Consider the following 13,788-nt stretch of genomic DNA (forward strand, 5'->3'; position numbering starts at 1 on the left):
ATGGTAGGAAAAAAAAAAAAAAAAAAAAAAACCAGAAGTACTGCAATAGGCCGGGCGCAGTGGCTCACACCTGTAATCCCAGCACTTTGGGAGGCCGAGGTAGGCAAATCACCAGGTCGGGAGTTCGAGACCAGCCTGGCCAACACGGTGAAAACCCGTCCCTTCTAAAAATACAAAAATTAGCAGGACGTGGTGGCGGGCGCCTGTAATCCCAGCTACTCGGGAGGCTGAGCCAGGAGAATGGCTTGAAAACCCGGGAGGCGGAGGTTGCAGTGAGCCGAGATCGTGTCCACTCCAGACTCCAGCCGGGGCGACAGTGCGAGACTCTGTCTAAAAAAAAAAAAAAAATTACTGCAATTGTGTTCGCAGCCGCAGCCGTGCTGCCGTCGCTCTCTAACGCCAGCTCAGCGCCGCCTCTCGCTCGCTGAGCTCCAGCCAAAGGAGAAGCGGGGTAAGTAAGGAGGTCTCTATACCATGGCTCGTACAAAGCCGACTGCCTGCAAATCCACCGGCAGATCCACCGGTGGTAAAGCACCCAGGAAGCAACTGGCTACAAAAGCCGCTCGCAAGAGTGCGCCCACTACTGGAGGGGTGAAGAAACCTCATCGCTACAGGCCTGGTACTGTGGCACTCCGTGAAGTTATGATTCCCAAACTTCCCTTCCAGCGTCTGGTGCGAGAAATTGCTCAGGACTTTTTTTTTTTTTTTTTTTTTTGAGACGGAGTCTTGCTCTGTCACCCAGGCTGGAGTGCAGTGGCCGGATCTCAGCTCACTGCAAGCTCCGCCTCCGGGTTCACGCCATTCTCCTGCCTCAGCCTCCCGAGTAGCTGGGACTACAGGCGCCCGCCACCACGCCCGGCTAGTTTTTTGTATTTTTTAGTAGAGACGGGGTTTCACCGTATTAGCCAGAGATGGTCTCGATCTCCTGACCTCATGATCCGCCCGTCTCGGCCTCCCAAAGTGCTGGGATTACAGGCTTGAGCCACCGCGCCCGGCCGCTCAGGACTTTTAAAACAGATCTGCGCTTCCAGAGAGCAGCTATAGGTGCTTTACAGGAGGCAAATGAGGCCTATCTGGTTGGCCTTTTTGAAGACACCAACCTGTGTGCTATCCATGCCAAACGTGTAACAATTATGCCAAAAGACATCCAGCTAGCACGCCGCATACGTGGAGAACGTGCCTACGAATCCACCACGATGGGAAACATTTCATTAAAAAAAATTCTCTTCTTCCTGTTATTGGTAGTTCTGAACGTTATTTTTTTCCCCATAGGGTCAAAAGGTACCTAAGTGTATGATTCGAGTGGAAAAATAGGGGACAGAAATCAGATATTGGCAGTTTTTCCATTTTCATTTGGGTGTGAATTTTTAATAAAAATGCGGAAACGTACAGCATTAATGCAAGTTAAGATGTTTCGGTGAACAAGTTTCAGGTTCAACTTTATAATAATTATAAATAAACCTGTTAGATTTTTCTGGACAATGCCAGCATTTGGAATGCTTGAGTTGAGAGCTGGAGAGGCGAAGGCAGAACCAGACTTCTTCCCACATGCAGGGAACCACCGCTGCCTTACGATGCTTCCAGGTAAAGATTGCGGGTTAAACACAAGAATTTACTTTTGCATACTCCGCAAATCTCACTCAAACAACACTAAAATATACATCCAAATAGGGAGAGGAGATAACAGAAACAAAATTTTGTCACCTGGAAAGCTGATTGAGGAGTCAGTGATTTTGAGAGCCCTGAGAAAGCTAAATCCTAAACCAGGAGTGGGAAAAGCAAACAGACAGTAGATTTTCACCACGGAGCCCCCATTTCTATCCCTTTTCCCTATGCCAGGCTCGGAAATTGTCAGTACAGCTTCGTCTGGAAACTACCTGTGTGAACTGAATTTAGCCTTCCTCCAAACCCCTTAAGTTCATATGTTGAAGCCCTAATCTCTAGTACTTCAGAATGTGACAGTATTTCATCTGCAAAATGGGGAAATAGAATGAAATAGTGTTTATAAATAAATAAATAAAGGGAAAAAGAATGTGACAGTATTTGGAGATAGGGTCTTTAAAGGGGGTAATTAAGGTAATTTGAGATCATGAAAGTAGGGCCCTAATCATAAGGGCAGGTGTCCTTATAGGAAGAGATCAGAACATGGACACACAAAGAAAAAATCATTTAAAGACAGAGGGAGAAGATAGTCACCTGCAAGCCAACAAAAAAGGCCTCAGGGGAGAAAAAAAAAAATTAAACAGATAAGTTCTTTGATCTCGGACTACTAGTGTCCAGAAATGTGAGAAAGTGATTTCTGTTGTCTAAGCCACCTAGTCTGTAGTATTTGTTACAGAAGCACAGTTAACTAATACACTGTCCTTCCTCCATCTTAGAAGGCTGGGCGTTTCTTTTCTTTTCTTTTTTTTTTTTTTGAGAGGGAGTTTCGCACTTATTGCCCAGGCGGGAGTGCAGTGGCACGATCTCCGCGCACCGCAACCCTTGCCTCCTGGGTTCAAGCGATTCTCCTGCCTCAGCCTCCCGAGTAGCTGGGATTACAGGCATGCGCCACCACGCCCGGCTAATTTTGTATTTTTAGTGGGGTGGGGGGGGTTTCTCCATATCGGTCAGGCTGGTCTTGAACTCCCGACCTCAGGTGATCCGCCCGCCACGGCCTCCCAGAGCCAACGCGCCCGGCCTTATTTTCCTGAAAGAGCAAAATATCGGGTTTCTAGGCTGGAACGGTCATTCTCAAACTTTTTCCTACATCCCAATCTCCTGGAAGGCTAGTTAAAACAGGCTGGTGGGACCCACGCCCAGTTTCTGATTCAGTAGGTGTGAGGTTCCGCTTTTCCTAGCTTCCCTGCTGCTTCCGACCCTGAGGCGCTTCTTGAGAATAGCTAGGCTGGAGGAAGTTAATCCAAGGGGCTAGAGGAAAACGGTGAGTTCAGTAAATGTTAGCGGCTTGTTTTGGGTTATTTTTGTGAACTGAATGGCTCGTGTACACAGTAGAGACCAGAGGGCCCGTGGATTTGGACTGAGAGGTGAGCCTTTAGGCAAGAGATATTATTCATGTTAGGATTTTGAATCCCAGTAGGTTGAGGATGGGGCGGGTGTGCGGATAGGTTTGAGGGAAGTAAATGCTAGCTAGGCCAGGTCCTGCGGGGCAGTGCAAGCCTGGAATTCTCTTCCTGAAGAGGGAGTGGTCTAGCGCATTTACAGAAAGTGGTATTACAAACTTCATAACCGTTCTTATCACTGTTTCACCGCAAATCTAAACTTGAACTTGAGAAACAACTGTTTTTCATATATGGAGCATTTATTTGGGTTTGGGGTTAATATTTAATCTGGCCACTCCCTTATTTTTCTCAACAAAGCCTTAGCGAAACTGTGAAAAGAGATCAAATCAAATAATGAAATTGGGAGGAAGATAAGATTAGATTCTTACTTGAAAACGAAAAGCTAGTACTTCAGTGACCTCGTGGCGCAACGGTAGCGCGTCTGACTCCAGATCAGAAGGTTGCGTGTTCAAATCACGTCGGGGTCAGGGGTGGTTGTATTTTGGAAGGGGGCAAAATGATATATTTAGTCAGTCAACTCGAGATAAAGAACTCAAGGCATTGACAGAGAGGACACGTTTTGTTTTCTGCACTCACAGATGAGTGAGATCTGTCTCTTTTGCTCTTGGCTTGCTGTTATGACTCTAAAATGAATTCACCTCGTGGACAGTCTATCTTTGGCCACCTCTTTAAAGGGAGATTAAATGCTCTCTTCTGGCATTAGATAACTTTTCCTACACGTAACCCCCTAAAAGTTGGCGGTTTTTCCATGCTCATGCCCTGCCCTCTTTGCTGCCTGACTCTTCCTTTGCTTATCTGCCTGCAACACTTCATGCCTTCTCAGTTTCATCCCCACTGGACCTGGAGTCAGGAACTTGCAGCCATCCTGGACATTACTTCTTCTTCGCTTGGAGTCCCAAGTTGTGCTGAGTTTTATCTCCTCATATTTCATATCCCATTTATTCACTTCTCTCAATTATTACAGTGGCCTATTTGCTTCCATTTATTATCTCTTGCCAAGGATATTGACATAAACCTTTTTTTTTTTTTTTTTTGTCGCCCAGGCTTGGGGTGCAGTGGTGGGATCTTGGCTCCCTGCAACCTCTGCCTCTCAGGTTCAAGCAATCCTCCTGCCTCAGCCTCTCGACTAGCTGGGACTATAGGCATGCACCACCACGCCCAGCTACTTTTTGTATTTTTAGTAGAGACAGGGTTTCACTATGTTGGTCAGGCTGGTCTCGAATTCCTGACCTCAGGTGATCTGCCTGCCTCAGCCTCCCAAAGTGCTGGGATTACAGGCGTGAGCCACTGCGCCCTGTCCACTTGTCATTTTTTTTAAAAACAAGCAAGCATTTTCTATTTTACTGTATTCCTAAAAAGTGTATAGAGTTCTGTTAAAGTTCTATACTGTTATTGCACAGTAATTATTTTCTTGCTCCAGATTTCACTGTTAGTAATTGTATTAGTTTGCTAGGGCTGCCATAACAAGTACCGTAGACTGGGAGGCTTAAATGACAGAAATTTATTTGCTCACACTGATGCCACCTTGGCAGAATTATAAGTAATGACAGAAATCTAATATGACTGATTCCATCTTGCTTTTACACCTCATAGGCTAAATTGTGTTGTTGTTGTTGTTGTTTTGTTTTGTTTTTGCTTATTTTAGGGCAGAGGCCAAGAGACCTACAAGAGGAATTCAGTTTACAGATACACTTTGAGGCAAGGAAAACTGGCCTCCACCTTCTTTTGTGGAGATTGAAGCTGCATTCACAAGAACAGTTAAGAATTATGGTAGGGTCCTGAACTTTGCTAAAGAATAGGCATAGACAATAACCTGCCACTGCTTAGCTTGTTTTTCTATAAGTTTTTTACTGCCCCAGGGTCACTAACTGGGGGTTGTAAGATTTATAACTTCCCGGCCAAGAGAGTTGGCTCATGCCTATAATCCCTGCACTTTGGGGCCGAGGTGGATGGATCACCTAAGGTCAGGAGTTTGAGACCAATCTGGCCAACATGACGAAACCCTGTCTCTACTAAAAATACAAAAAATTAACCGGGCGTGGTGGCGCCTGTAATCCCAGCTATTCAGGAGGCCTGAGGCAGGAGAATCATTTGAGCCCAGGAGGCGGAGGTTGCAGTGTGCTGACACCATGCCACTGCACTCTGGCCTGGGCAACAAGAGTGAAACGCCATCTCAAAAAATAAAAACAAAATGAAAACCTGGCATTTGAGACGTTTCTGAGATTTAGCTTTTCAGGAGATCAAGAGATGCCACTTGATTCTGAGACCACTGCACCCAGTACAGATTTTAATCCATACAATATTCCAATAAAGAAGAGTAGAGCATAAAATGAACTCAACTTAAATTTGTGCAGAAGTGACTGAGTATTTTTTTTTCTTTTTTCTTGAGATGAAGTCTTGCTCTTATTGCCCAGGCTGGAGTACAGTGGCGCAATCTCGGCTCATTGCAACCTCCACCTCTCAGGTTCAAGGGATTCTCCTGCCTCAGCCGCCTAAGTAGTTGGGATTACAGGCACCTGCCACCATGCCCGGCTAATTTTTGTATTTTTAGTACAGACAGGTTTTCACCATGTTGGCTAGGCTGGTCTGGAACTCCTGACCTCAGGTGATCCGCCCACCTTGGCCTCCCAATGTGCTGGGATTACAGGCATGAGCCACTGCGCTCAGCCTGTGACTGAGCATTTTAAAGACAAAATGAAGGAACAGAAAAGGGGGTGAGCAGGGCTCAGTGGAGTGAAAAATTACAAAAATCAGAAAGAGGAGATTAGTTCCTATGAAACCCATCTACGTTTGCTAACTGGTGCTTACAGAAGTTAAGCTCCTACCTTCCCACAGAAGTGGGAGATGGGCTTTATCTTCAGGTGTTGTTTGGAACAACAGTGCATTCTTTTGGCAGTCTTGATTTTTCTCAGGCAGGCACTTTAAAGGGGACTACGGTCATCCTAGGGATGTGGTCTTGAGCTGTTAGAAATCATGTTAGTGTCTTTAGTCTTTAAAGGTCAAGGTTGAGGCCTAGTTGAGAAGAACGTACAGAGCAGCCTGACTAGAGTTTGGTCAAGGAGAGTATCGTTTTTGTTTGACACAGCAGACATAGAGCGGCAGGCCAGGTCTCCCTAATGGCTGAACAAGCAGGCCTCCATGACAACAGTTTCAGCACTGACTGAGTGGTTAAATATTAAAAGCAAAAAAAAAAAAAAAAAAAAAAAAGCCAGTGCCCTTATACAAAGGCTATGTGCCTTTAAATGCATGCACACTTACATGTAGACATATAGCTTAGTATGTCTTTAAATGCATGCCAAGAGTATGTCTTTAAATACATGCACACTTACATGTAGACATATAGCTTAGAAGGTATATAAGCTCTGGAAAACTTTGTGATTTTGGGTTGGTCTGGCCATAATTTCTGGCCTTCTCCACGTACCCCATTACGAAAATAAACTCCTGGCCAGGCGCCCTGGCTCACATCTGCAATCCCTGCACTTTGCCGGTCACATCGCCCGAGGTCAGGAGTTCGAGACCAGCCTGGCCAACATGGTGAAATCCCATTTCTACTAAAAATATAAAAATTAGCTGGGCATGGTGGCACACACCTGTAATCCTAGCTACTGGGGAGGCTGATACAGGAGAATCACTTGAACCCGGGAGGTGGAGGTTGCAGTGAGCCAGGACAGTGCCACTGCACTCTAACCCAGGCGACAGAGCAAGACTCAGTCTCAAAAAAAAAAAAAAAGAAAAGAAAAAAGAAATAAACTCCCTTATTCTCCCTTACTTCCCAGTTCATCTGCATGTCATTATTGGACCCCAAGAATAAGCAATCTGACCCTCGGTTTGATCGGGGAGCAATAGTAGCAGTATTATTCAGTTACAGAAGTGAAAAATAAGAAACTCAGAACACTAACAGGAGAGAATTGGTTAAATAAATTTATTATTTATAATAGAGCAAAGTATTATGTAGCCCTTAACGTGATATTGAAGAATATCTGTTGTAGAAAGATGCTTAAGACACTTGAAATAGACAAATGATGTATTAAGCAATTAATTGCCATGTATGATTATAGATTAGTCAGATTATACAGTATGATCCGTATGGCTAATGATTATACTACAATAGTAGTAGTAATTATTTCTGGGTGTGGGATTAGACATTATTTTAATTTGCTTGCTTTTTGCTGACTTGTATTTTTAAAATATTTTAAGATGAGAAGTTTTTCTTTGAAAAAAGAAAATATACAAATTATGTTAAAAAAAACTGCTGCACATACACTCTGTGCCAGCTCCATAGAAAGATGCATCACACAAAGTTTTTGCTCTGGAGGAAATAGTAGTCCAGTGGAAAAGACAGAGAATATCAACTCATAATTAAGGAACAGGATGAAATTTAGAAGGATAAGCCTATGCTTGACCCAGATGTAGTGCATTGATATAAGAGTGATAGGCCGGGCGCGGTGGCTCACGCCTGTAATCCCAGCACTTTGGGAGGCCGAGGCGGGCGGATCACAAGGTCAGGCGATCCAGACCACAGTGAAACCCTGTCTCTACTAAAAATACAAAAAATTAGCCGGGCGCGATGGCGGTTGCCTGTGGTCCCAGCTACTGGGGAGGCTGAGGCAGGAGAATGGTGTGAACCCGGGAGGCGGAGCTTGCAGTGAGCCAAGATGGCGCCACTGCACTCCAGCCTGGGCAACAGAGCCAGACTCCGTCTCAAAAAAAAAAAAAAAAAAGAGTGATGACCTCTGCCTGGATAATGTGAGTGCCAAGAGTGCAGAATGCGGGATTTAGGGGGGGAAATCACAGACTATTTACACCAAAGCAGGATTTTGGACTATTATGAGAGTTATCTATGATTTAAAAAAAGAGTGAGAGGACAGAGAAAAGAACCTATATACTGATCTACAGTCTAGGTAGATGTAGTTTTGTTTGTTTTCATATATGACAGGTAAAACTTAGATTATTCTGTATCAGGAAAGATACGTTGCATAGTGCAACTGTAATTGTTGGGCTTTTGCAACATGATGCAGAGTAACATGTAGAAGTCACCTTTTAAATATAACCTTGAGCAATTCATCACCTGATCTTGAACTCCTGGCCTTAAAGGATCCTCTTGGCCTCAAAGGATCCTCCTGCCTCGGCCTCCCAAACTGCTGGGATTACAGGTATGAGCCACGGCCTAACTTACTATCTATATTAACATGACTTTACTATTCTGCTATTTTCATCAACATACCTTTACCATTCCCAGAGACCTTTGCCTAGGAAGCTAAGGTTGCAAATAAATTTTATTTATTCTAGCACCCTATTGTTTATTCCAGGAAGTTCTTGAAACACGTATTAACTTTTAATAGAAGGCCATGGCCAGGCGCAGTGGCTCAGGCCTGTAATCCCAGCACTTTGGGAGGTCAAGGCAAGTGGATCATCTGAGGTCAGGTCAACATGGTGAAAACCCGTCTATACTAAAAATACAGAAAGTTAGCCGGGCGTGGTGGTGGGCACCTGTAATCCCAGCTACTCAGGAGGCTGAGGCAGGAGAATTGCTTGAACCCGGGAGGCGGAGGTTGCAGTAAACAGAGATCCCGCCACTGCACTCCAGTCTGGGCTACAGAGTGAGACTCCGTCAAAAAAAAAAAAAAAGCTATAACTGAGGCTTCCACTCAACAGCCAAGTGGATGAGCTTGATTTCCTTCCCGAAGCTCAAACTTTCTCTCTCCCCTCCCCTCCCCTCCCCTTTCTCCTTTGTCATCCAGGCTGGAGAGCATTTGATGGGCCATCTCGGCTCACTGCAACCTCCTCCTTCCGGGTTCAAGCGATTCTCGTGCTTCAGCCTCCCAAGGAGCTGGGATTACAGGCGCGCGCCACCCACCACGCCCGGCTAATTTTTGTATTTTTAATAGAGACAGGGTGTCACCGTGTTGGCCAGGCTGGTCTCGAACTCCTGACCTCAAGCTATCCACCCGCCTCGGCCTCCCAAAATGCTGGGATTACAGGCTTGAGTGTCTTTTTCACTTCGAAAGTCTCCAAGGGTCACGTATCAGCAGACTTTCTGCTTACTTCTATGTTCAAAGGTTTACTCAGAATATTTAGACATAATATTTGATTGGATTTTTAAAACATTATAGATAGAGAACATACATTGTCACTTTTTAAAGGACGATATGATAGATAAAAAAGAAAACAAACCCATGTAATTACTTTTAGCACCGGTAGTTGAGTGGTAGAATTCTCACCTGCCGAGAGGGAGATTCAGTTTCGGTTCCCCCTCGATGCAACTGTAGTTTTTTTTCCCACTGAACATTTTCGATGAAAATCGCAAGTAAAAAATGTTTGGAAGTAATAACGACTCCCTCTGGTATCCAGGAATGGCTGAAATTTGCCCAAGCATTTATAATTTCACCTTTATAAATTATGCCAATTAGCCTGCACTTGTTTTTCCAGTAACTCGAAACATGCTTCCGTCGGAACTCCGGAGAACTTCAACCTTAGCTGATTCGAATTTATCGAGGAAGAATTCTAAACCGCTAGTGTTTGGAAGTGGCGTGCAGCCCCATATGGATGGCCAGTGTGCACTTCTCATTCTCCAGGATAATTTGGCAAAGGACAACAAATCATTTAAAATTAGAAAAATGCCAAAAATTGTAGCCTTTAATATATACATGAAAAGAGTGGTGCTGTGACAGCAGAGTGGCGCAGCGGAAGCGTGCTGGGCCCATAACCCAGAGGTCGATGGATCGAAACCATCCTCTGCTATGTGGTGCTGTGTATTTTGCTTGAAGACTAGGACACTGCAGAAAAGGAGTTTTAAATGAGGCGTGCTAACGATTAGCGGACCTGACCCGTGTAAGAATCCACAAGGTAGTCTGGTGGAAATGCAAATTTGCAGTCTTCAATATCTGTAATCCTACTAATTAGGTGTGGAGAGCCTTTCAGCCAGTCTCTTAGATTTGGAGACCATTTAGGGGTTGGCGTGTGGCCCCCTCCTAAAGTCTTTCGTACTTCCTCCATCAGACAAGTCTTGCAATTTGCAATATCTCTTTTAGCCAATATCTAAATCTTTAAAATTTTGATTCTGTTTTTTTAACCAGGAAGAGAGACTTTCCAGAGTTGTTATCTTGTCAAATGAATTTAAAGATGTCTGTGAAAAGAAACATATATTCCTCATGGGAATATATCAAGGGTGTTGGAGGAGGCACGTAGTCGTGGCCGAGTGGTTAAGGCGATGGACTTGAAATCCATTGGGGTCTCCCCGCGCAGGTTCGAATCCTGCCGACTACGGTGTGTTTTTTTTTTTTTTAATTTTTTTTCTTTCAGGTAGAGGAAATGCGGTACACTACCTGTGCAATCACACAGAATAACATGGAGTAGTATTTTTTATTTTTCTGTTATTATCTTTCTCCATAAAAGTGGAAGCAGATAGTTTTAGATCTTTTGTGTAACAAGACTTAGAGAAAGACTTTCAAAGTGTTACATGGGCAAGCACTTGAAAACACAAGTAATTTCTGACACTGCTATAAAAATGATGGAAAAAAGCTCAAGTTGTTTTGCCTTTAAGTCTTCTTGAAATGCTGTCTCCCTATCTGAAATTCAGCTCACGTCTGACTTCCAAAACCATGCTTGCCTTTAACTTATGGAATCAATATCTCAGACAGATCATTTCTGGTTCGCCTCCTGCCATCCTACTTTCAGAGGCCAGAATTGCAGAGGAAACATCAGATAGAGAATCTCCAAAACTGTTGCATAGATGTTTTAAGAGATGTCTAAGTGTTGATATTTTCTTTTATAAACTTAAGTAGAAAAACGTATCATGACCTAAAAGTTCAGCAAATGCACAGTTCTGATTAATCAAGGAACGCTCCTATTCATAATCTCTGGGCAGATCCGAACAAGTTTTGGGAAAGGTGAGTTCTGTTCTTGCTTTCCGCCTGCCGGAGCAGTTTTGTTGCTTTCTCGGAATCTGGGACTATGCACCTATTTTGAGAGGCCAAAGTAAACAGCACTCTCAATGGAGCAATTCCACGTACTACATTCATGCTATCAAAAATATGCTAGGGGCCGGGCGCGGTGGCTCAAGCCTGTAATCCCAGCACTTTGGAAGGCCGAGACGGGCGGATCACGAGGTCAGGAGATCGAGACCATCCTGGCTAACACGGTGAAACCCCGTCTCTACTAAAAAATACAAAAAACTAGCTGGGCGAGGTGGCGGGCGCCTGTAGTTCCAGCTACTCGGGAGGCTGAGGCAGGAGAATGGCGTGAACCCGGGAGGCGGAGCTTGCAGTGAGCTGAGATCCGGCCACTGCACTCCAGCCCCGGCGACAGAGTGAGACTCCGTCTCAAAACAAAAAAACAAAAAAACAAAAATATGCTAGGATGTCACTCTATTGTTGGCCCCATGGTGTAATGGTTAGCACTCTGGACTTTGAATCCAGCGATCCGAGTTCAAATCTCGGTGGGACCTGTCACACTTTTAGTGCTCTTTCCTTCTCTCAAATTACCATTGTACACAGAAGAGCGTGTACCTGATCACTTAAGCTCCTTAACATCCCATCCCAGTATGGCAGCACGATGCTTCCCTGCAGAACAGCATCCTCTAATTTTTCATCTGTAATTTCACATCTGTCCTCTCTTGCCTCTCCTCTCTTGTTGGACGCAAGTTCCTCAGATTTAGATTATCATACGCAAATTTAAGGATACGTGTTTCACTTACCAGACCTCAGTTCTTTCCTTTTTTGAACACTACTCAAACAGCTTCAAGTTTTATCACTTTCTAAGATGGACTTGGTCCAGGTATGTTTGTAGTGCATGTGAGTCTCTTGGAGCCTCTGCTATATGGGATACAGATAGTATTAATTTAATAAATATTAATAGAATACTGTATAGAATATATGACACGCTCTGTAATCAATATTTATAGATATTCATGAAATCAATAATGGAATGTGGCCCCATGGTGTAATGGTTAGCACTCTGGACTTTGAATCCAGCAATCTGAGTTCAAATCTCGGTGGGACCTGTTCTAATTTTGGTGACCCATCCTTCTTTCTTCTCTTAAATCATCAACACACTCTGGTCTGTGGATTTACCTTCTCATTCGCAGTTTCTTCTCCCGATTAGCAAGTGTCATGTAACTCCCGATTGTCATTTCTAGCTTCTGACTAGTATCATGTCCTTGTACATTCTTGGTCTTTTCTCTTAGCATCCACTCTTCCCTGACTTCCCAAAGGCAGCCAGGGTGTTATTTGCGTGCTTAGGGTGCTTAATGGTTTATGTGTCAGAGGCCCCTCCTGCGAATCTTTTCTTCTTTGGAGGTCCCTCAAAATGCAAGGATTTACATAAGAATTGTAGTAGCAACTGCCTCATGTAAGGGTCCCATAGTATATGGCTTCTGAATCCAGGAATTTGAGTCCAAATCTCTTTGGGATTTTAGCAACATCTTGGTCAATTTTTCTCTGTGATTCTCTTAAATCATTAACTCACCTTCGAGGTGTACCACTTGGCTGCAAGTGCTGCCAATCAACATGGCACCCTGTTCTGGAGAAAACTGTCTCTATCTACCGACTTCTGAAATTTTAGCCCTATTCCTATTTTACTTGATGTCTCTTTTTGCCTTTTTGCCCAGAGTTTCTCAGATTCTGGTAAGTTAGAATCTTGGCCCCAGTGATTAAGAGTTCATGTTTTACAGCCCCCAATCTCAGTTTCTTCCTTTTCTAGAGCCTGTTTAAAGCATTCCATCTGCTTCTAATCACTAACACTGTCCTTAAAATGTTTGGACTGCACAGCGCTACAGTTGTACACATCTTAGAGCCTCTGCTATCTCTACTCAGCTGGGGCTCCACCCAAACTCCTTAAGCTAATGCATTGTCCACATTATTTGAAAGATTAACTGTTATGTTAAAAGTACACATCAGTCTTTCAGTAGGGATTCAATTTCAATGTCCTAGTGACTTAATGGCTAGCACCTAGGCTTCAAATTTCAGTGGACCTGTCTCAGTTTTGGTGACCTTGCTCTTGAGTTTACCCAAATGGAGAAGTACACTTGGGCATGTATAGACAGTCTCACATACTTGCACTTCTTTTCTGGAGCAACATCCAGCTTCTTGCTCTTTCCTCTGGCTACTGAAAGTTGTCCTCTGCCCATCACCCGCATGTATCCCTAGAAGCTCTTTTTTTGAAAGCTTTGCTTTGCTTTGCTGGAGCCTGAAGCCAGTTAGATCACTGTAAGTTAATCATCTGCTGGGATGAGTAAAGGTTCATGTGTCAGAGGACCCACCTATGACTTTTGTCTTCTTCAGAGCTCACTCCATATGCTCTGCATGCTATCTTTGGACTTGGGCATGAAAATGTGTAAACCACAAATTGAGTCATCTGAGAGCCTGCATTTTTCTCCCCATGCGAAGCTATTAGTGTTCCTTACATTGAATCTATGCCCATTTTAAAGATTAACTGACCAGATGCAATAGTTTACAAGTCTTCACTAGAACCTTTGTTATACAAAGGTACCATGGTATAACGGTTAACACTCTGGACTCCAAATACAGCAATCCCAACTGTCGGTGGGACTCTAAATTCCTTCTGTTGACTCTCTTTACAGTTCAAAACATATCCTCCAGGGCTCTCAATGACAGCAAAAGTAGAGCTCCGTGAACTCCTCTGGCCTCTAAAAATTGTTCCAGAAAAAAGCCCTGTAGACTTCCTTCTGCCTATTTAGCCCTATTCATGGTGCTATCTTAGTGACTCT

General features: G+C 44.0%; 1 protein-coding gene and 5 non-coding genes across 6 annotated transcripts; all 6 read left to right on the plus strand.

Moving 5' to 3' along the window:
• Window positions 1-459: 459 nt before the first annotated feature.
• LOC117088497 lies at window positions 460-9,730 on the plus strand. Its single transcript, XM_033219800.1, has 4 exons — window positions 460-692; window positions 1,007-1,281; window positions 1,489-1,584; window positions 9,492-9,730. Exons 1-4 carry the CDS (start codon window positions 475-477, stop codon window positions 9,728-9,730), a joined length of 828 nt encoding a protein of 275 aa, XP_033075691.1. The 5' UTR covers window positions 460-474.
• On the plus strand, window positions 3,458-3,529 carry TRNAW-CCA. The gene has a single exon. It is a non-coding gene; the product is annotated as a tRNA-Trp (tRNA).
• Window position 9,731: 1 nt separating the features above from the next.
• TRNAM-CAU lies at window positions 9,732-9,803 on the plus strand. The gene has a single exon. It is a non-coding gene; the product is annotated as a tRNA-Met (tRNA).
• Window positions 9,804-10,246: 443 nt separating this feature from the next.
• Window positions 10,247-10,328, plus strand: TRNAS-UGA. Its single transcript has one exon. It is a non-coding gene; the product is annotated as a tRNA-Ser (tRNA).
• A 1,108-nt stretch (window positions 10,329-11,436) lies between these two features.
• On the plus strand, window positions 11,437-11,508 carry TRNAQ-UUG. Its single transcript has one exon. It is a non-coding gene; the product is annotated as a tRNA-Gln (tRNA).
• Window positions 11,509-11,991: 483 nt separating this feature from the next.
• On the plus strand, window positions 11,992-12,063 carry TRNAQ-UUG. The gene has a single exon. It is a non-coding gene; the product is annotated as a tRNA-Gln (tRNA).
• The last annotated feature ends 1,725 nt before the right edge of the window (window positions 12,064-13,788 follow it).

Source organism: Trachypithecus francoisi, unplaced genomic scaffold (assembly GCF_009764315.1).
Source record: "Trachypithecus francoisi isolate TF-2019V2 unplaced genomic scaffold, Tfra_2.0 Lachesis_group10, whole genome shotgun sequence".
Taxonomy (NCBI): Eukaryota; Metazoa; Chordata; class Mammalia; order Primates; family Cercopithecidae; genus Trachypithecus; species Trachypithecus francoisi.

What these genes read in the sequence shown, in the direction of transcription:
- LOC117088497 (XM_033219800.1), top strand. Translation starts at nt 475, where the DNA reads ATGGCTCGTACAAAGCCGACTGCCTGCAAATCCACCGGCAGATCCACC. An exon ending in GTGCGAGAAATTGCTCAGGA is followed by an intron (nt 693 to 1,006) that starts CTTTTTTTTTTT and finishes GCCGCTCAGGAC; the next exon opens with TTTTAAAACAGATCTGCGCT. An exon ending in CTGCCTTACGATGCTTCCAG is followed by an intron (nt 1,585 to 9,491) that starts GTAAAGATTGCG and finishes TTGTTTTTCCAG; the next exon opens with TAACTCGAAACATGCTTCCG.